Source organism: Ursus maritimus, unplaced genomic scaffold, assembly GCF_017311325.1.
Source record: "Ursus maritimus isolate PB19 unplaced genomic scaffold, ASM1731132v1 scaffold_31, whole genome shotgun sequence".
Lineage (NCBI taxonomy): Eukaryota > Metazoa > Chordata > Mammalia > Carnivora > Ursidae > Ursus > Ursus maritimus.
The window spans coordinates 6,366,388-6,383,886 of NW_024425675.1; the positions used below are offsets into that span (position 1 = coordinate 6,366,388).

The following is a 17,499-nucleotide window of genomic DNA, read 5'->3' on the forward strand; positions in this document are numbered from 1 at the left end:
AACAGAGAAGAATAAAAAGACGCTCCAGTTTTCAGTAGTCACGCGTCCGTTCTCCTCACGCATGAAACATGTATGTCTTGAACTTCTGTGTCTGTCCTTGGCTCCCGTGCAGCAGTGATGAGCAAGACTGAGGCAGTCCCTGTGTCTCTGACCCCGGAGACTGTGCTAGTGTGAGAAGGCAGAGGCCACGTGGGAAGCATGGACACACACACACACACACACACACGCACACGTCACAGGCTGCGCTAAGAAGTAAAACCATGAGTAAGGGATGGATTAATAGGCATGAGTTCTGTTTCATCCAGGGGAGTCACGGGAGGGTGTCTGTTTTTGACTGTTACTAGGTTCAACAGAGTATTCTAGGCTTTTCATTTTGGGAAACTTCTAACGTCTGCAAAAGTAGAGACAGGTACTAGAACCCCCATACGCCCATCAGCAAGCTACACCCACCGTGTCTCCCCACACTCCTATTTTGCCCTATCTTTGAACCTGTAAAAATCTGTAATTAGCTGACTGTGTTTCCAACCATCCCTAATGGGGATATAACCACTTACTGCAGTTCAGGTTAACGCAGTTCCTAAGCCTCCCCTTACTGGATTTCACTGGAAAGAATGTTAACATTTGTTTCCTTGCTATAATTTGGGTGGATGATGGGTGCAATAACAACCCTAATTCTCCTGGTAACACTGCATAAGCAGACAAACGTTCTGCTGAGGCTGGGAGGCTCTCCTGTGATGCCGACCATAAGGATATCACTGAGATGCCAAATCATTGTTTCTTTGGAGAAATGGCCAAATTTGGTGGAGAATAAAGGTCTCTCTTCTCACCTCCTGCTCAGTCACATGAATTTATAAAGGCTCACCTGAGTGGCTCCTATTGAGGACCCGGGAACACCAGGGAGAGATGTCGCTGACAGCCCTGGGGGTCCATGGAACTTTGAAAGGTTGAGTCAAAGAAGAAACTCAATGGAGGCATACTAGAATGCGGCAATATTTTCATTTTCTTTTTTGTTTTAAAGTAAACTCTACATCTTGGGGTACCTAGGTGTCTCAGTTGGTAATAATAATAATAATAATAATAATAATAATAATAATAATAATAATAATAATAATAATAATAATAATAATAATAATAATAATAATAATAATAATAATAATAATAATAATAATAATAATAATAATAATAATAATAATAATAATAATAATAATAATAATAATAATAATAATAATAATAATAATAATAATAAAGTAAACTCTATGCCCAACGTGGGGCTCAAACTCATGACCTTGAGATCAAGAGTCATATGCTCTACCCACTGAGCCAGCCAGGCACCCCTGAATTCTGTAATTTAACTTTCAACTGCTTTAATTTTGATTTTATTTTTTAAAGTTGTCATTTTTAGTAATGAGTCAGAACCACACACACACACACACACACACACACACACACACGTTTTATATTGCCCTTTCACTGTCTTCAAAGATAAAAGCTTTGTTTTTATTTATTTTTAAATGACAGCTGCCCCAAAATTTTAGTTATATTGACTTCTGTTAAGACAGTTAGCTTCAAAAAAAGTCTCTCCCTCAGTTGGCTTTCCCAGGAAGCAGAGCAGCTGGAGGCCGAGGTGTACTTGCTCTGCACTGAACACAGCTGTGTTCCTGTCTGGAAGACAAGGCTGTAATGGTAAGGGTGCATTCTGCCACGCTGCCTTTGGAGGAAGCTTGACTAATAATAGCTTCCCGGTTAACAAAGTAGCTCCAGCAAGATTATGGTGATAAAACTTTAATGGCTGGTAATGCATATTTTGAAAATATTTTCAAGGATGATATACACCATAGAGTATCAATTAATTATTTAAACCCCAAGAAGAGCAAGAGGCCATATTTTTCACAAGATTGCTCCAGAAGCTACTGAAACCAAATTCCAAGTGCTCTGAAAGGTAGGTTTCAGTCTCAACGCGTGGAACTCACTGAGAAATAGAGCATATTAATAGGGTCTTGCAGAGCCTAACGCCACTGACCTTCCCTCCACCCAAATTGTTTCATCTAGCTATGCTGTGGTCTAAATGCTGATGTCCCACCCCCAATTCTTATGTTGAAGCTTAATCCCGGAAGTGATGCTATTAGGAGGTGGGACTTTGGGAGATGATTGGCTCTGCCCTCAGGAGTAGGATTCCTGTCCTATTTATAGAAGAGGCCCCACATTGCATGGGGCACTGGGTGTTATACACAACTAATGAATCCTCAAACTTTACATCGGAAACTGGGGGTGTACTATATGGTGACTAACATAATATAATAAAAAAAATTAAAATAATAAAAAAAAAAGAAGAGGCCCCACGGAGCGCTCCCTCCCCCTTCTACAACGTGGGACACAGTGAGAAGGTGGCAGTCTGCAAACCGTGAGAGGGTTCTCAGCAGAACCCAGCCATGCTGGGTCCCTGATCTGGTCTCCAGAACTAGGAGCAACAAATTTGTGCTCTTTAAAAGCCACCCCAAATGGTATTTTGTTTTAGAAGCCCAAATGGACTGAGACAAGATAAGGATAAAAATATTAATTTAACACCAAGAGTGTCTTATAACTGCTATTGGACAAAGTTAAAATACACTTTTTTATCCTAATTTGAGACTGCAAATCACTTCTGTTAAATTTTAAAATTTTTAATTTTTCTATAGAAATTATGTAACTAAAGACGTTAAAAAAAAAGATTCCAGCAGTACAGCGAAAAAGCTAAGTAATGAGTTGCTTCCTTTTTTTTTTTTTTTTAAAGATTTTATTTATTTATTTGACAGAGACAGAGACAGCCAGCGAGAGAGGGAACACGAGCAGGGGGAGTGGGAGAGGAAGAAGCAGGCTCATAGCAGAGGAGCCTGATGCGGGGCTCGATCCCATGACGCCGGGATCATGCCCTGAGCCGAAGGCAGACGCCTAACGACTGCGCCACCCAGGCACCCCACAAGTTGCTTCCTGATGTTCTTCATTTCCCATATTCTAGAAGGAATGACCCACTAGTTGGCAGACTGTGCAAATGCCGCACCCACAACAAAACTATACTTCTCCTACTGCCATTATTCAATATTCTGTAAAAACTAAGATAATATGAGAAGGGAACAGGCTAATGGTCAGAAGAGTCATTCATCCCCAGAACTGAACCCCAAGAAGCCCGGGGCAGTGGGGAAAAGGTGGAGTGATCTCTGTCCTTTTCTGGACAGAACAGGCTGGGCAGCCCACTAGTGTGAACACTGTCATCGGACAGCCACCCCTGCTGTAAGTCTTAGGATAGCATTTAGCAGACATTCAGGTGAGCCTCCTCACAGTCACAGACTCGTCAGCTGGCTCTGGAACAGATCACACATCACCATGGGGTGCTAATGGCCTTTGCAGTGAAAAATTTCTTCGTGAGTCCCGCACCTCAGGACGTTAAGTATCCTTGGATCCCCTACCAAATGCCTCATCATCACCAGATGCCATAATGCGAAAATGCTCGCAGTTGTTTCCAAAGCCCCCTGGGGACGTTACTGTCCTGGATTGAGAAGCACCGATCCCAGGGCAAAGATTCAAATAAGCAGCCGGGCCCCTGGATGCCATTGACAGACACCCAATGACAGACACCGCTGGCCAGCACTGCACTCTTTTCAACCATACCTGGGCTCAAACTCAAAACCGTTTCAGGTCTATAATCTGGCGTCCTCTCTGACTCTTTACTGAGGAGTGAAATGAGGTCATAAATCAAACCATACTTTACACGGATCCGCAAGCTCGGGGCACCTGGCTGGCTCAGTTGGTAGAGCACCCGACGCTTGATCTTGGGATGGTACCCACGGGGGTGCAGAGATTACATTACTTCAAAATTAAATAAATAATGTATCAGCAAGCTTATTCATTCTTAGTGGAAACTCATAGTGAGTCTTTTAGGAAAAAAAATCCCATAAGCAAACAAATTACCTCTCAGTCTATTCTTTGTAACAGATCTATTTTTCAGTTAACAAGATTTGCTTTATTCTTATAGACATGAGATTACAGGGCAAAGAAATGATGTGGAAGACAAAAGAAGTAATAGAGAAGCTTCCTTTCCCAAGACTATAATTTAAAAGTAAAATTAGTAAAACAAACATGCAACATAATTACTCTAGCATATCTACTCCATGGGAAAACAGTCCAGTTGTATAAAAGAGAATAGGCTTTATCGAACTGCTGATGTGGGCATACACTTTCTGACCCGTTCTGGGAAAAAAAAACAAAACACAACCTCTTTGGAACACAATTCCCTCCGGTTGGAATTTTTGGTCAGGTTTATTATTAAGCATTAAGAAAGAGCTAATACTAAGAAATCACAGAAGTCACCCCCGCCGTGGAAATCTACGTTGCCCTCCGTTGTTTCGTGCATAAAGCACTGCCCCGGGTATCACCTGGATGACAGTCCTGAATACAGCTGATTACAGTTTATGAGCTACCAAAAGCTGTCTTTCCTTTACAACTGTTATATAATTTCAGACTTACAGAAGAATCAAGACACGCTTCATAACACATTTACACTTTACTACATTTGGCTTTTTTGGATCCTTTTCCATAGTCATATGTTATGTGTGTATACACATGCATTAATGCACACATATTTACATAAGATTGATTTATTTATCTGAGAGAGACAGAGAGAGAGAGAACACGATTGGGGGGTGGGGCAGGGGGAGAGGGAGAGCGAGAGAATCCCAAGCAGGCTCCACGCCCTGTGCAGAGCTGGCCGTGGGGCTCTATGCCATGGCCCTGAGATTACGACCTGAGCCAAAACCAGGAGTTGGACACTCAGCTGGCTGAGCCACCCAGACACCCCTACGTATTAATTTTTCTGAACCATTCAAGAGTAAGTTGCAGTATGATATCCCTTTATCTCTAAATTCGTCAGTGTATATTTCCTAAAAATAGGAAATAAGAATATTTTTTAATGGATTAAGCCGGGGCACCTGGGTGGCTCAGTCGATTAAGCATCTGCCTTTGGCTCAGGTCATAATCCCAGGGTCCTGGGATCGAGCCCCACATTGGGCTCCCTGCTCGGGGGCAGTGTTGGGGGGAGCCTGCTTCTCCCTCTCCCTCTGCTGTTTCCCCTGCTTGTGCTCTCTCTCTAATAAAATCTTTGAAAAAAATAAAATAAAACTGGATTAAGCAGCCAACATTCAACTGATTGTATGCTGTGGCATAACGTGTACAGTTCATAAATGGTTCAGGTAATAGTAATACGAGTCATCATATAACACAGATCTAAACAGGGGCTGTTGATCTAACTTCTGTTGTAATGAATTTTCTACTTTGCCTTCAAGTACATTAAAACTGTGGCATATACTAAATTATCCCTCATTGCACCTGCCATCTTAGCCTGCTGCTCTTGTCTGAGTACTTGTGAATGGTGCTTCTGTGGCAACACGGATTCTATGAGTCTATTTCCTTAGTTACCTTTGATGGGAATTGGAGGGTCATTTTCTGAGTCAGGTAATTTAAGGGCAATTGACATCAGGACTCTCAAACTTTATAAAGTTCTTTAACTGCCTAACATGCTTTATCATAATATATAATGCCAACACCCAGCATAATGTGGTCTGCTGGGTAGTTTTCTTGGGGAACACAGTTTCTTTCATCAGCCCCAAGAAACAGGCTTTCTGGTAAAGTTATTGTTGAGTTCAGTCATCCAAACCCGAGTACAGTAGAATCTTCCAAAGAAATATAAGTGGCAGGGGACTGCCAAGAATACCTCTCTCCCACCCTGCATTTGACAGGCTAAGAGCACAGGCCAGACCCAGAATGTCCTGAAAACAGATCTGACTTCCCAGAGGACTAACACACTTTAACTTTTACGCTTGGATGGCAGCCACTAATACAAAGACAAGCAGCTTATAAAATCAGCGATTACAAAACTAGAGGAATAAGGCGGGGGGGGGGCGGTGAGGGCTGAGAAGTGTGGGATTTCTTTTTGGGATAATGACAGTGCTCCAGAACGGACTGTGATGAGAGATACACAGCTCTGTGGATATGCCAAGAGCCACTGACCTGTAGACTTTAGATGGATGAAGTGTATACTGTTTGAATTATATCTGAAGAAAGCTATTAAGAGAGTACAGTAATATATTTGATCCATTTCATAATTCTTAGGTGGAAAATCTATTTTAATATCATCATCTTTATATAGGTAAAGGTTTTTAACTCTTGGATAACTTGTGATACACAGTTAAAGGAACCCCCTCAGAGAAACAGCCAATGATCATTTTAATGCTCAATTTCACAAAAGCAAGAATTCCTCACTAAGTGAACAGAAACTTCTGTAAATGCATGAACAGACATAAAACTCTATGCCATGAAAACAGCTGTAATCAATTCCTACTTTCTCCATTATATTGCCAAGGGCTGACAGAATCATTAAAATATTTGTTAACGTGGAGAGGTGAGATTATCAGTAATACTTGGGTCTTTCCAAACATGCCTGCCCAAATTCGTAAAGTGCAGAGTGTAAAATAAGACTATGGGTAATTTACATGAAATTCAGAGGAGGAGGGGCTCTGATACTTTTTAAGCACGTTTTGAAGATCTTGTGAATTTGGAAACATAGATCTGATTAATACATTGTGTTCTTTGATTTGTGAAAAAGTACATTTTTATAACCAATTATGATACATTTTCTAATGAAACTGGTTAATCAACTTCTGTGTTCTTAAATTTTAGCATATATGTAGTTACAAGCTGTTGAACCCGAAAGGAACCTCGCATCTCACACATTGTTTCTAGTTTTTCTGACGCTAATATTGCTCATCAAGGAAAGGACCAGGGCAGAGGAAGAGGAAGAGTGAAGCAGCTTTTGCTATAGAATTTGGCCTGATCAGTCCAATCGTCCAAGCTCCCGCTACAATCAATCTGGTCACCCTTGTACTCTGTCTGGGTCATCTTCATAGATTGTCAATTTGACTCAGATTAACCAGATTAACTCTTTCACAAACAGTCTAAAACATCGGAAGGGCCCTGCCATGTCACGCCATCCAGGTGGGAACCCACAGCATGTGTCCTTCCCATGGAGGCCTAGGACCTTCCTTGAACAGCCAATGGGAGCAAATGAGATCGTAATGCAGCCCGTTTCCTTTGCAGTTCCCACGAACTATCAGAATTGTCTCTCTCCTACGAAATCTCACCTATTTCCCTGTAATTCAACACCTTATTCTTGTTTTGGGGCCTCTGGGGCAACATGAAGTCAGTCTGTATTTCAGCTGACAGTTTCCTAAGTACTTGAAAATTGCAAAATGTCCCTGCCTAAATTTTCTCCACAAGGTCAAATCCCTGGGGTCCTTCAAATATCCACCCTCATCAGACTATATCTAAGCCTATCACCTATTCAGTTCCTCAGGATGTATGCCCATTTATCAGCGGACCTTTTAAATTAGATTTAGTTTCTATGAAAAGAATATTTTTTCTGGTTTAATTTCTTTTGGGTTTGATCTCATGTTTGTTTTTTTTCTTTCAGAGGACAAAAAAGAAAAAAAAACCCGACCTCCCACCAAACCTATTTCTTCCGAAGTAAGGGCTACACAGCTGATTTGGGACGAAGGCAGTTTGCGAGCTCGTCTCCCCTCTGCCAGTGTTATAACTGGGAGGCACAAAGATCTGGTTAACGTTGACATCATTTCTCAGGCAAAACACAGGGGTAGCGGGTTGATGGCAGGTGCAAATGTTTTACTGCGCTTGCATCTTTACCAATGAAAATACTAATTCATGGAACATGTGAGCACCTAGCTGGGGAAGGAGATGTGTAAGGTACGGTCTGCAGCGGAAGCCCAGTGTGCTGCCGGGCAAGGAACTCTAAGATGCTCAGTGTAAATACAACAGCCCTGGCAAGCACCAAGAGGTGGAGGGGGTGGGCAGAGTAGACGGAGTAGACATGGGCTTATGAGCAGAACTCACTGCCCCGGGAGAAGGTGAAAGGTAGGAGAGATGATGCAGGTTGATTCTATGCCGGCTCCCTCTGTCACCCTCCCCACCCGGCCTCCGGGGAATACCCAAAGACACCTAAAATGAACCAGAAAGGACACGGAGAAAGGTGTAGATGAAACACGCAAGAAGAGAGGTACTTTCATCGAGGTTAATTCTTGGAATGGCAGAAAGGAACACAAAGGAGGGTATACACTGGAGACTAGGGAATGAATTTCCCTCAAAGAAAATCAGATGACATGACATTTATGTGCTCAGGCCACTGGTCAACCATATAGGGACAGTCTCACCTTTTGGAAGTGCAGTTAAAATCTTAGCATCGATTCTTCTTCTGCGGTTAACAAGCTGTTCTTTATCTTCAAGCCAGAACTCTTTCTGAAAGCTAAAAATTGAATTATTCCATTAATAATGTTTAACGTCAATCTGAATCAAGACATACGATGTTAAGTGAAAAAAATACAAAACAAATCTGCGCAACTGTTACACATAGTGAAATATGTGTATGTGGATTACAAGTGAAATGTTGTATTTTGGGGAGTGAAATGGTATCTTTTTTCATTTGTTTATAGCAATATCTATGGCTTTTGTGTGTAATGGAAGAATTACATCAGCACAGGTGCGGAGCGTGGCGTCAGGGGGCAACAACACGGCTGAGCTGTGAGCTGGACACCTCGGTTGGGACGGACACCCTCTTCTAGAGCCACTCGCCCACAGCTAGGGAAGCTTGGATTAATCGCTCAACCTTTCTGTGTTCGTCTCTTCCTCAGAAAATCAGCAACTTGTCTAGATAATGCACTTGCTTTCCTCCAGGGTTGAAACGATGTTGAAGTAACAAATGCCTTCCAACGACCAAGAAATCAAAGCATGGTGAACACGCAGGAAAGGCTCATGAAAACTGGTCTTGGAGTACAGGGCGAAATGAAGAGGGCAAGAATAAAGAACTAAGCACCATGTACTTCTCTACCTAGGCATATTCCAGGTATAATCTTAATTATCTGCACAAGAGCCCACGAGGTCTGAACTACTCAGTGCTGGGCTGGGAAATGTTTAACAACAGGCTCCTCCCTCTGGCCCTCCCATCCCCTTCCCCTAAGCACTTGCTTTGCAGTCTTTGCTGATGGTGTCCATACTCCCCCTATGGCTGATTTTCAAGCTTCCCACAGGGCTCACTGGACTCCAAGCTGAAAGAGAGACTCTCTCACCCACAAGCAGGTGCGAGCCGGCCCCAGCACACCCCTGGCACGACCATCATCCTTGGTTTGCAGGTTAGGAAGCTGGTACACAGTTTGCCCAAGGACGGGATACAAGCCTAGCACCTTTCTCACACTGTGCGCAGGGGCCCCCAGGCTGCGGAGTGCCAACCCCATGGGCCTCCGTGCGAGCGTGCCTGGGGCTGGGCAAGACGAAAGAGCTGCTGCTGCGCAGGAAGAAAGCCCAGCGTGAAAACAGGAAAACTAATATTCCCCAGGAATACGATCACCTCCAGACAGGTGAACAACGGGCTCCCAAAGGCTGAATATCAATGCAAACGTGACCTTCCCCATGGGCTTGTCCTCCATTTGCACTTCCTCTCTGCAGGGGTGCGTGCCCATGGAGGTCTGAGGGGGACTGGACGGAGGAAGGTGCTGTGCGTACTAGGTAAGTGGGACACACGAATCATCTACACCCCATACATAAATTCAATTTCAAGGAGCTGCTGCACATTCCAAAATAGGGGACGCATCCATCTTCTAGAACCAAGCTCATCTGAACTCTTACTTACTGCTTATAAAATGTGGTAGGGCTTATATTCATAAATATGACTGCATGTATTCATATTATTTAATAAAAAGTCTTGAGAATAAGTAGTCCTTATAAACCACACTCCAGATGGCTTGAAGATCCTAGGACACTTGCTTAGGTCAGAAATGTGGAATTAGCACTGACTTCTCAACAGTGAATCCTGATGCAGTGACAATTCTTTTTCAGGGTTTTATTCCGATGTATGACTTTGTATCAACCTGCGGGATTAGATAACTGGAGAAACGTAGCCGACTTAAAGAACGGCACGCTACTGTAACTGGCTATTTAGCTACGTAAACATCTTGATAAAGTTCTGTACTTTCTTTGGGAAACTAAAATCTCAGGAAAAGAAGCCTCTATTCAAACAAAATGATCCAGCCCCTGAAATACTCAGTTTCTCAGGCCATTGACCTTGGGGTACAAATATTATCTTGCATTTGCAAACATAAATATCTGCACGCTTCCATCTCCCCTTGTTTTGTGCTTATCAAGGAGCCACTACTGCAGACTGAGAACCTGTTCCCCAGTGACACAATCTTCTGAACTTCTTTAGCGGGTTCCCAAGTCATCCGCGGACACCCCCTGCACTTACTTTCCTCAACCTACGAGAGTGCCAGCACCCATAAAAAGGGCAGCCTTTTCACAGCTGGTCAGAAACCAATGGAAAACCCAAGCACGGCCAGGAAAAGCTCTCGTGGCTCCTAACACGGTTTGCTGTAAGTGCTGTTTATTCTACCGGCGTTCCCTCCTCTCCATCCTGCCTGAGTCCTGCCCCTGTACTGGGTCTCAGTTTAAGGTCAGTTCCTCAAGGAAGAAACCCCCTGACCCAGCGCCTGTCCCACCGCATACCAAACCTCTATTACGTACCTCTGTTGTTTTCTCTCATGGTATCCTGGTTTCTTATCTGTGGAACATATTGCAAGTGTCTTCTTTCCAATGATTGATTTATAGGGGCACCTGGGTGGCTCAGTCGGTTAAGCCTCCGACCCTTGGTTTTGGTTCAGGTCATGATTTCAGGGTCATGAGACTGAGTCTCCCATTGGGCCTGGATGTGGAGTCTGCCTAAGATTTCCTCTCTTCCTCTCCCTCTGCCCCTCTTTGTTATACATGCTGGTGCACTCTCTCTCGGGGAGGGGGGGTGGGGATTCTGGAACATTTGTGAATGAGTAACCCCTTCTGATCATCTAGTGGCTAGTAAAACACAAATACCCCCAAAGAGCCCTAACATCACCCTCCTCTCATTTTTTTGAGAGCAAAAGCAGCGTGACTGGTCGAGCCCAAGCCTAACTCATGGGTTCGATGGGTGATTCCAAAGCGCGAGCTCCGCGCGCTGGGTGGTGCTCTCCTCTTCGTGGACCATCACCCCGGGGACACGGGGTCTCTGCCCAACCACCTCTGCAGGCATGGGTGGGTCTCCACGGCTCCACCAAAAGCATGAGTCTGTATTTCAGTATGAAATATGTAACTGTCCATATACAACTAAAGGAAATGCTACAGTCTTGAGTTTTGAATTATATTTTAAAAGTCCCTACTATTAACAAGCACCTTTTGTATTTTTTATATATCTTCATCTCCTCTGAATAGTGCTCTCCTCAGGACTAAATTTTGCATACTCCATCTCCTTCCCTGTGCTTCAATAAGCTAAGAAGAGACTGCTCCCTGCTTCCATAATTTTTTTTTTAATGTGTCCCATTAACCTACTTAAACGCCAGCAGTAGAAACAAGGGGACACTCTGTGAAAGTGAAGACAGGACATTCTGCAGGTACTAGCGCCTATCTTTGACAAAATGGGGCTACACCGCGACGGTGACTCATCAGCACCCACGCTGGGAAAGGCTCCCTCCAATCCGTTCACTCTTCCATGGAGTTCACGTTACAAGACAGGGGACAGCAAAGTCCACTACCTCCCATTTATACCTCTGGCGCCTGGTTGACCAGACTGCTGGGAAGGAGGCACGTGTTTGCATCTCCAGCCTATTTCACTCGAGTTCCGTGGCAAGGAGGCCGTAATGTGCATGGGTCCAGAGGAGATGCTGCCCACCATTTCAGAGCGACTGTGTCTGAATCTGTCTGCACGGAAACGTCTGACCTTCTAGTTCATGCTTCTGCTATCCTTAAATAAGCAATGCTTGCCTCTTCTTCCTCTTTCATAGTCACTTACTAGCTCTGTTACAGCTACACCAACCCGCTACGGACGTACTGGGAAGTAAGCTACTCTGGTCTGAACGTCCGTATTCCCCCAGCTTCATATATTGACACCCTAACCACCAAACGTGATGATACTAGGAGGTGGGGACTTTGGAAGGTGATAGGTCACCAGGCGAAGACTTCATGAACGAGAATAGTGTCCTTATAAAGAGAGAGCCAGAGATCGACTATACTTCAATTAAAATAAAGCAACCCCTCTGAGAGATCCAGCGATGTCTCTAGCCCATCCCACCAAATGAGGATATAAGAAGTTGGCAGTCTGCGACCCGAAAGAGGGCCTTCACCCCATTATGCTGGCACCCTGATCTCAGAATTCCAGCCTCCAGAATTGTGAGAAATAAATTTCTGCTGTTTATAAGCCATCCAGTCTATAGTGTTTTATTATAGTAGCTGGAACTAACACGTAAGCCTTAGATTCTATCAAAAATATGGCAAAGATGAGAAATATGGGAGACTGTGTCAAGCACCAGAAAAGGAAGATTTCCTGAGTCAAATAAGATAGTGTTACTGATGACCCTGGCTCGTTCCTGCTCTAGTTGGCCTGATCCTAAGACGTGGATCAAATCCATCAAGGCTTTATCTCATCTCATGTGTTCACAAGATCCATTTTGCCATTTTTAGATGCAGGGCCAGGCTCAGCCTGAAGAGGACAGCTGTTTATTCAATGCCATCGAAATGCAAACCCTTTCTAGTAAAGAAACAACGTCATACATGATACATTAGGAACAAAAGCATCTGAATGGAATGAGGGGTAGATCGGGGTTGGGTCCTTCTACCATCACGGAGTGTAGATTGGGATTGATGCCTGCATGTCTTAGGGATAATAACTTTGCGTCTCCACTTGAAAATCTCAAAGTCTATTAGGGACAGTGATCTACTAAGAAGCATCTGAGATGCAGCTCTCTTGTTTGGCGCACGCTTTAATTTGTACACAAGCTTATATGAATGATTACGTACCACAGAGTCTCAGCATCTCAGCACATTAGGTAAATCAAATCAGTACCCATAACATCTTGCAGTCAAGGGAACTTAAGAGCAGACTGGTTAAAAGACCTCACTGGGGGGCGCCTGGGTGGCTCAGTTAGTTGTGTATCTCCCTGCGGCTCGGGTCATGATCCGAGGGTCCTGGGATCGAGTCCTACATTGGGCTCTCCCTGCTCTGCATGGAGCCTGCTTCTCCCTCTCTCTCTGCCTGCTGCTCCCCCTCCTTGTGCTCTCTCTCTCTCTGTCAAATTAAAAAAAAATCAAAAAAATCAAAAAAAAAAAAAAAAAGACCTCACTGGACAGATGGATTGGATGGGGGCGGGGAGGGAAGGAGGGAAGAAGGAAGGATGGAAGGAAGGAACAAGGCTGAAGTTTTTCTTAAAAAGTCAAAGGCTCTCTTACTCAATGGACAAACTGCAAAAGAACATCCCCCACTTGGAGGCAGGTACAAGAAAGAAAAGATAATAGCCCTTTACAGGTTCAAAATTAAAACTGATCTGCAAATAGTTCCCATAAATGACATTAATAAATACAAAAAGAATCTTTTTGGGCTGAATGTACTATTAGGTCAGCCTGCTTCATATATTTTAATAAATCAAACTCGGGGGGAGAAAATATATTGCCAAACATTCAAACTCATGAATTAGGAATTTGGGAGAATAATTCTAAAAGCTACCACAAATCTTTAAAACTTAAAAGATTCCTCGCGCAAAAGCCACTTTACCTTGAAACTTTTCTTTGACTTGGTAGTCCAACGAAGCTTAAGTTTTTCTGGTTGAAATCTAAGGGGAAAGAAATAATGTAACATTGAAATAGCTACACAGTAAGTTTTGCTTAAAAAAAAAAATCCCATGGGAAAAAAATTCTTCAAAGTCCATTCGAACATTTAACTTCAGAAAAAGGAAACCATTAACTAGACAAGAAATATGAATACAAAAATGACAATCTTTTAAGAATCAAATTCCACAACATGCATTTTGCATAGGCAAAGTGTCTTCCTCTCCTGAAATCTAGCCAACATAACTCTGCGGGGGGTGGGGGGGGAGGGGGCCGGGGAATCTGACATAGTTCAATGCTATCATTTAGATTCGTTATAGCTACAAGAATAACTCAAGGCGATTAAATACTGAATAACATAGTTACATACTCAGGGGGGGGAAAGGGACAAAAAAAAAAAAATTAAACAATTTCAGTCCAGGTAACCAGAAACGGTGAAACTCATCACCACCGGATGTATTTGTGATGTCTTTAAAGAAGGTGTGTGCGGAGGGGCCGATGAAGAGTTGGGGAGCAGTTCTGCTGTTTTTACTGCCTTCATTAAAATCTAAAGAATACCAACACATCAAATTAACTACTTCTTCCTTTATTTTTGAAGACAAGATATGTATTATGTTAAGACAGGTGGTAACAATCCCATGCAGCAAAAACACACATCCGGGTAGACCAGCAAACCAAACCCAGGCGCAGACAAATTTATACCAGTCTAATGGCAAGTAATCTGTTTTACAGCTTTTGGCCCAGTACCCAATTGCCCACCAAGAAACCCACAAGCAGACCACTTACACAGACTTCTAAGCAAGTGCCTTTTACTGGTTTAATATTCGGGGGCAGGAGACTGAGGAAAAGGAGGTACAAAATATACCAGACGCTGAGATGTCATTATCCAGCAAAATACATACAGAATCCCGGAATTTGGAAATTCTGACCAACTAGAGAGATACAATAAAAATGAAAGCTATAATGCCCACTACACATTCAAGTTTTCCTAATTATACAGATACCTTGTTACGTGTTTAAAAAAAAGAGAGAGAACTCAGTTCAAAAAGCTACCAAATGTTGTTGAAGAAAGTTCCTGAAGCTGAGCCCTGTTCAAATCACCTCCTAATAGTGCATGCTGGAAAAGACTTTGACACAGAATGCCTGAATTTCACATGTGACAGTCGAAATCACTTCAGCCTTTCAGTTTTGTTCAGTCACTGAACAGAATCCACGGTACCACTCCAGCAGTTCAACGGGAACGTGCGTTTTCCTCTGCACTCAAAAGGAAGCCACTACAAAAACAACATTTTGTTCCAAAGAGTCTCACATGAAGATTTAATAAAAAGACAAACACCCCTGTCTACTGGAAATAATTTAGTATACACAGCGCTCGGTTCAGAGAACGATCTAGAACTGGGTCCAAAGTTTGGGCATTCTAATTGAATTTGCAATTTTTCCTGCATAAAGACTTCCATGGTTTAGCACTATCTCTAACTTACAACAGGAAAGGAAAAAGAAAAAAAAAACCCTCCCATTTTCCAGCCACAAAATAAGCTAATTTAAAAACTCAATTAGATCTTTCAAGTGTCCTTGGAGGAAACTGTATCACTAAGGGGCACTGGAGACAAGACGAGTAAAAATGGAGGCTCCAAGACACCCATCATGTCATAAAATCAACCCCCAAGCGCAGTTCCTAGCTCCCTTGCCTTACCTCGCTTCTCAGAGAACTTGAAGGCTCCCAGGCAGCCGGCAATCTCTGGGCTTCCGAACATGGTTGCACATAGAAAGTTGAGTCACACAGCCTGCTCTAAGGCTCAGTGCTGCACCGGCCGCGGCCCTCAGCCCGTCTAAGCAAAACTGGGTTGAGATTGTTCACAGCACAGGGCTAGAGCAATCAGGCACCCGTGTCCTTGAAAGTATAGTAAACGCGGAGCTGGAGGCTGCAGGCTGGAACAGCTCAAACCCCGTAATCAGATTACAAGCAGCAATCAGGCCCGTGGATGCTGAACCAGGCTGCACGCCACTGATGGGCCATTCATGATGTTACCACTTCAAAGCCGGGGCCCAATCCCAGCTTATGCTCCAGCTACATAGACAATACTGCAACCTAACCACCACCCCGGGGGAGTCCAAACCAACGCCTCCTCTCCCTAAAAATAAACAAGAAAGAACCATACGGAGACTCTTGATGTATTGGGAAGAGGGGAAGCCGCCTCACGATTCCCAGGCTGCTTGGAGTCTGGCGTTGGCTAAGTTAAATGAAATATTTCACCTACAGGGAGCCAAAACCCCATCGTTAAGAGTTAAGATTTATGAACAACATATGAGTGAAATTGTGGGAAAAGAAAAGGCAGATATTACTGGAGGTTCAAAAATTTTAATTTGAGACAGAAGCTCTCAAGTTAGGCATTACCCCGGGGGCTGCCCCTTTTTATTTTGTTGTTATTTTTTAAAGGGACTTCATTTTTTATACAGCAGGTCCAGGCTTAGTACAGAATTGAGGGGAAGGCTACAGAGATTTCTCACATGCACCCCTCCCTTACAACACGCACGGCCTCCCCCAGGAGGAACATCGCTCCCCAGAGTGGGGTACGTTTTTACCAAGGATGACGCGCCTCGACACGTCATAATCACCCACAGTCCACGGTTCACCAGGACTCACGGCATCCTGTGGGTTTGGACGAATGCTAAATGACACATCTAGCATTGTAGCATCACCCGGAGTGTTTGCGGTACCTACCCACCCTCTGTGCTCTGCCTACTCACCTCCCCCCCGCCTTTTCCATCTCCCCTCCTTTGGCCTTTCCTAGAACGTCATACAGCTGGAGTCACATAGCACGGGGTCGTCTCAGGTTGGCTTCTTCCACTTGGTAATACGCGTTTAAGGGTCCTCCGTGTCCTTCCGTCCTACCACAGCTCACGTCTTCGCAGTGGTCAATACTACTCCACCGTCTGGATGGACCACAGTTTATCCGTTCACCTACTGAATGCTTGCGTCCGTGTTTGGGCAACCATGAAGGACGCTGCTAGAAACATCCACGTGCAGGTTTCTGCGTGGACGTAAGTTTTCAGCTCCTTAGGGAAAAGACCGAGGAGCGCGATTGCTGCATCGTATGGTAGGAGCACGTCTGGCTTGGTGAGGAGGGGCCGAACTGTCTTGGAGAGTGGCCGTGCCATTCTGCATTCCCACCAGCAACGTAGAAAGTTCACGGGGCTCTCCGCAGCCTTGCCAGCATCCAGGGGTGTCCGCGTTTGGGATTTTTTTCATTGTGGTAGGTGCACAGTGGTATCTTACTGTTTTGAGTTTCCCTGATGGAATATGACGTGGAACATCTTTTCATATACTTATTTGCCATCTGTGTATCTTCTTTGGTGAGGTATCTGCTAAGAGCTTTGGCCCACTTTTTACTCCATTGTTTGTTTTCTTATTGTTGAGTTTTAAGAATTCTTTGTATATTCTGGATAAGAGCCCTTTATCAGAGGTGCCTTTTGCAAAGATTTTTGCCCAGCCTGTGGCTTTTCTAATTCTCTTGGAAGTCTTTTGCAAGAGTTTTATCATTTTAATAATGCCCAGCTTGTCGAATTTTTTCTCTCACGGATTGTGCCTTTGGTGCTGTATCTAAAAAGGCATCACCAGGGTCACCTGGGTGGCCCAGTCCATTAAGTGTCTGACTCTTCATTTGGGCTCAGGTCATGATCTCAGGGTTGTGAGACTGAGCCCCACATCAGGCTCCACGATGGGCTTGGAGCCTACTTGAGATTCTCCCTCTGCCCCTTCCCACCCCCCCCCCCCGCCTGCCGCTC

At 44.0% G+C, this 17,499-nt stretch overlaps 1 protein-coding gene across 1 annotated transcript in view; it reads right to left on the minus strand.

The window, feature by feature from the left end:
• The window catches only part of SVIL (supervillin), a 140,446-nt gene that overhangs the window by 86,098 nt on the left and 36,849 nt on the right, over nucleotides 1–17,499 (minus strand). Inside the window, exons 2-3 of the mRNA XM_040645287.1 lie at nucleotides 13,661–13,718; nucleotides 8,253–8,344 (exon numbers count right to left, since the gene is read on the minus strand). Of these exons, the coding sequence (XP_040501221.1) occupies nucleotides 8,253–8,344; nucleotides 13,661–13,718 (150 nt within the window). The remainder of the gene's footprint in view (nucleotides 1–8,252; nucleotides 8,345–13,660; nucleotides 13,719–17,499) is intronic.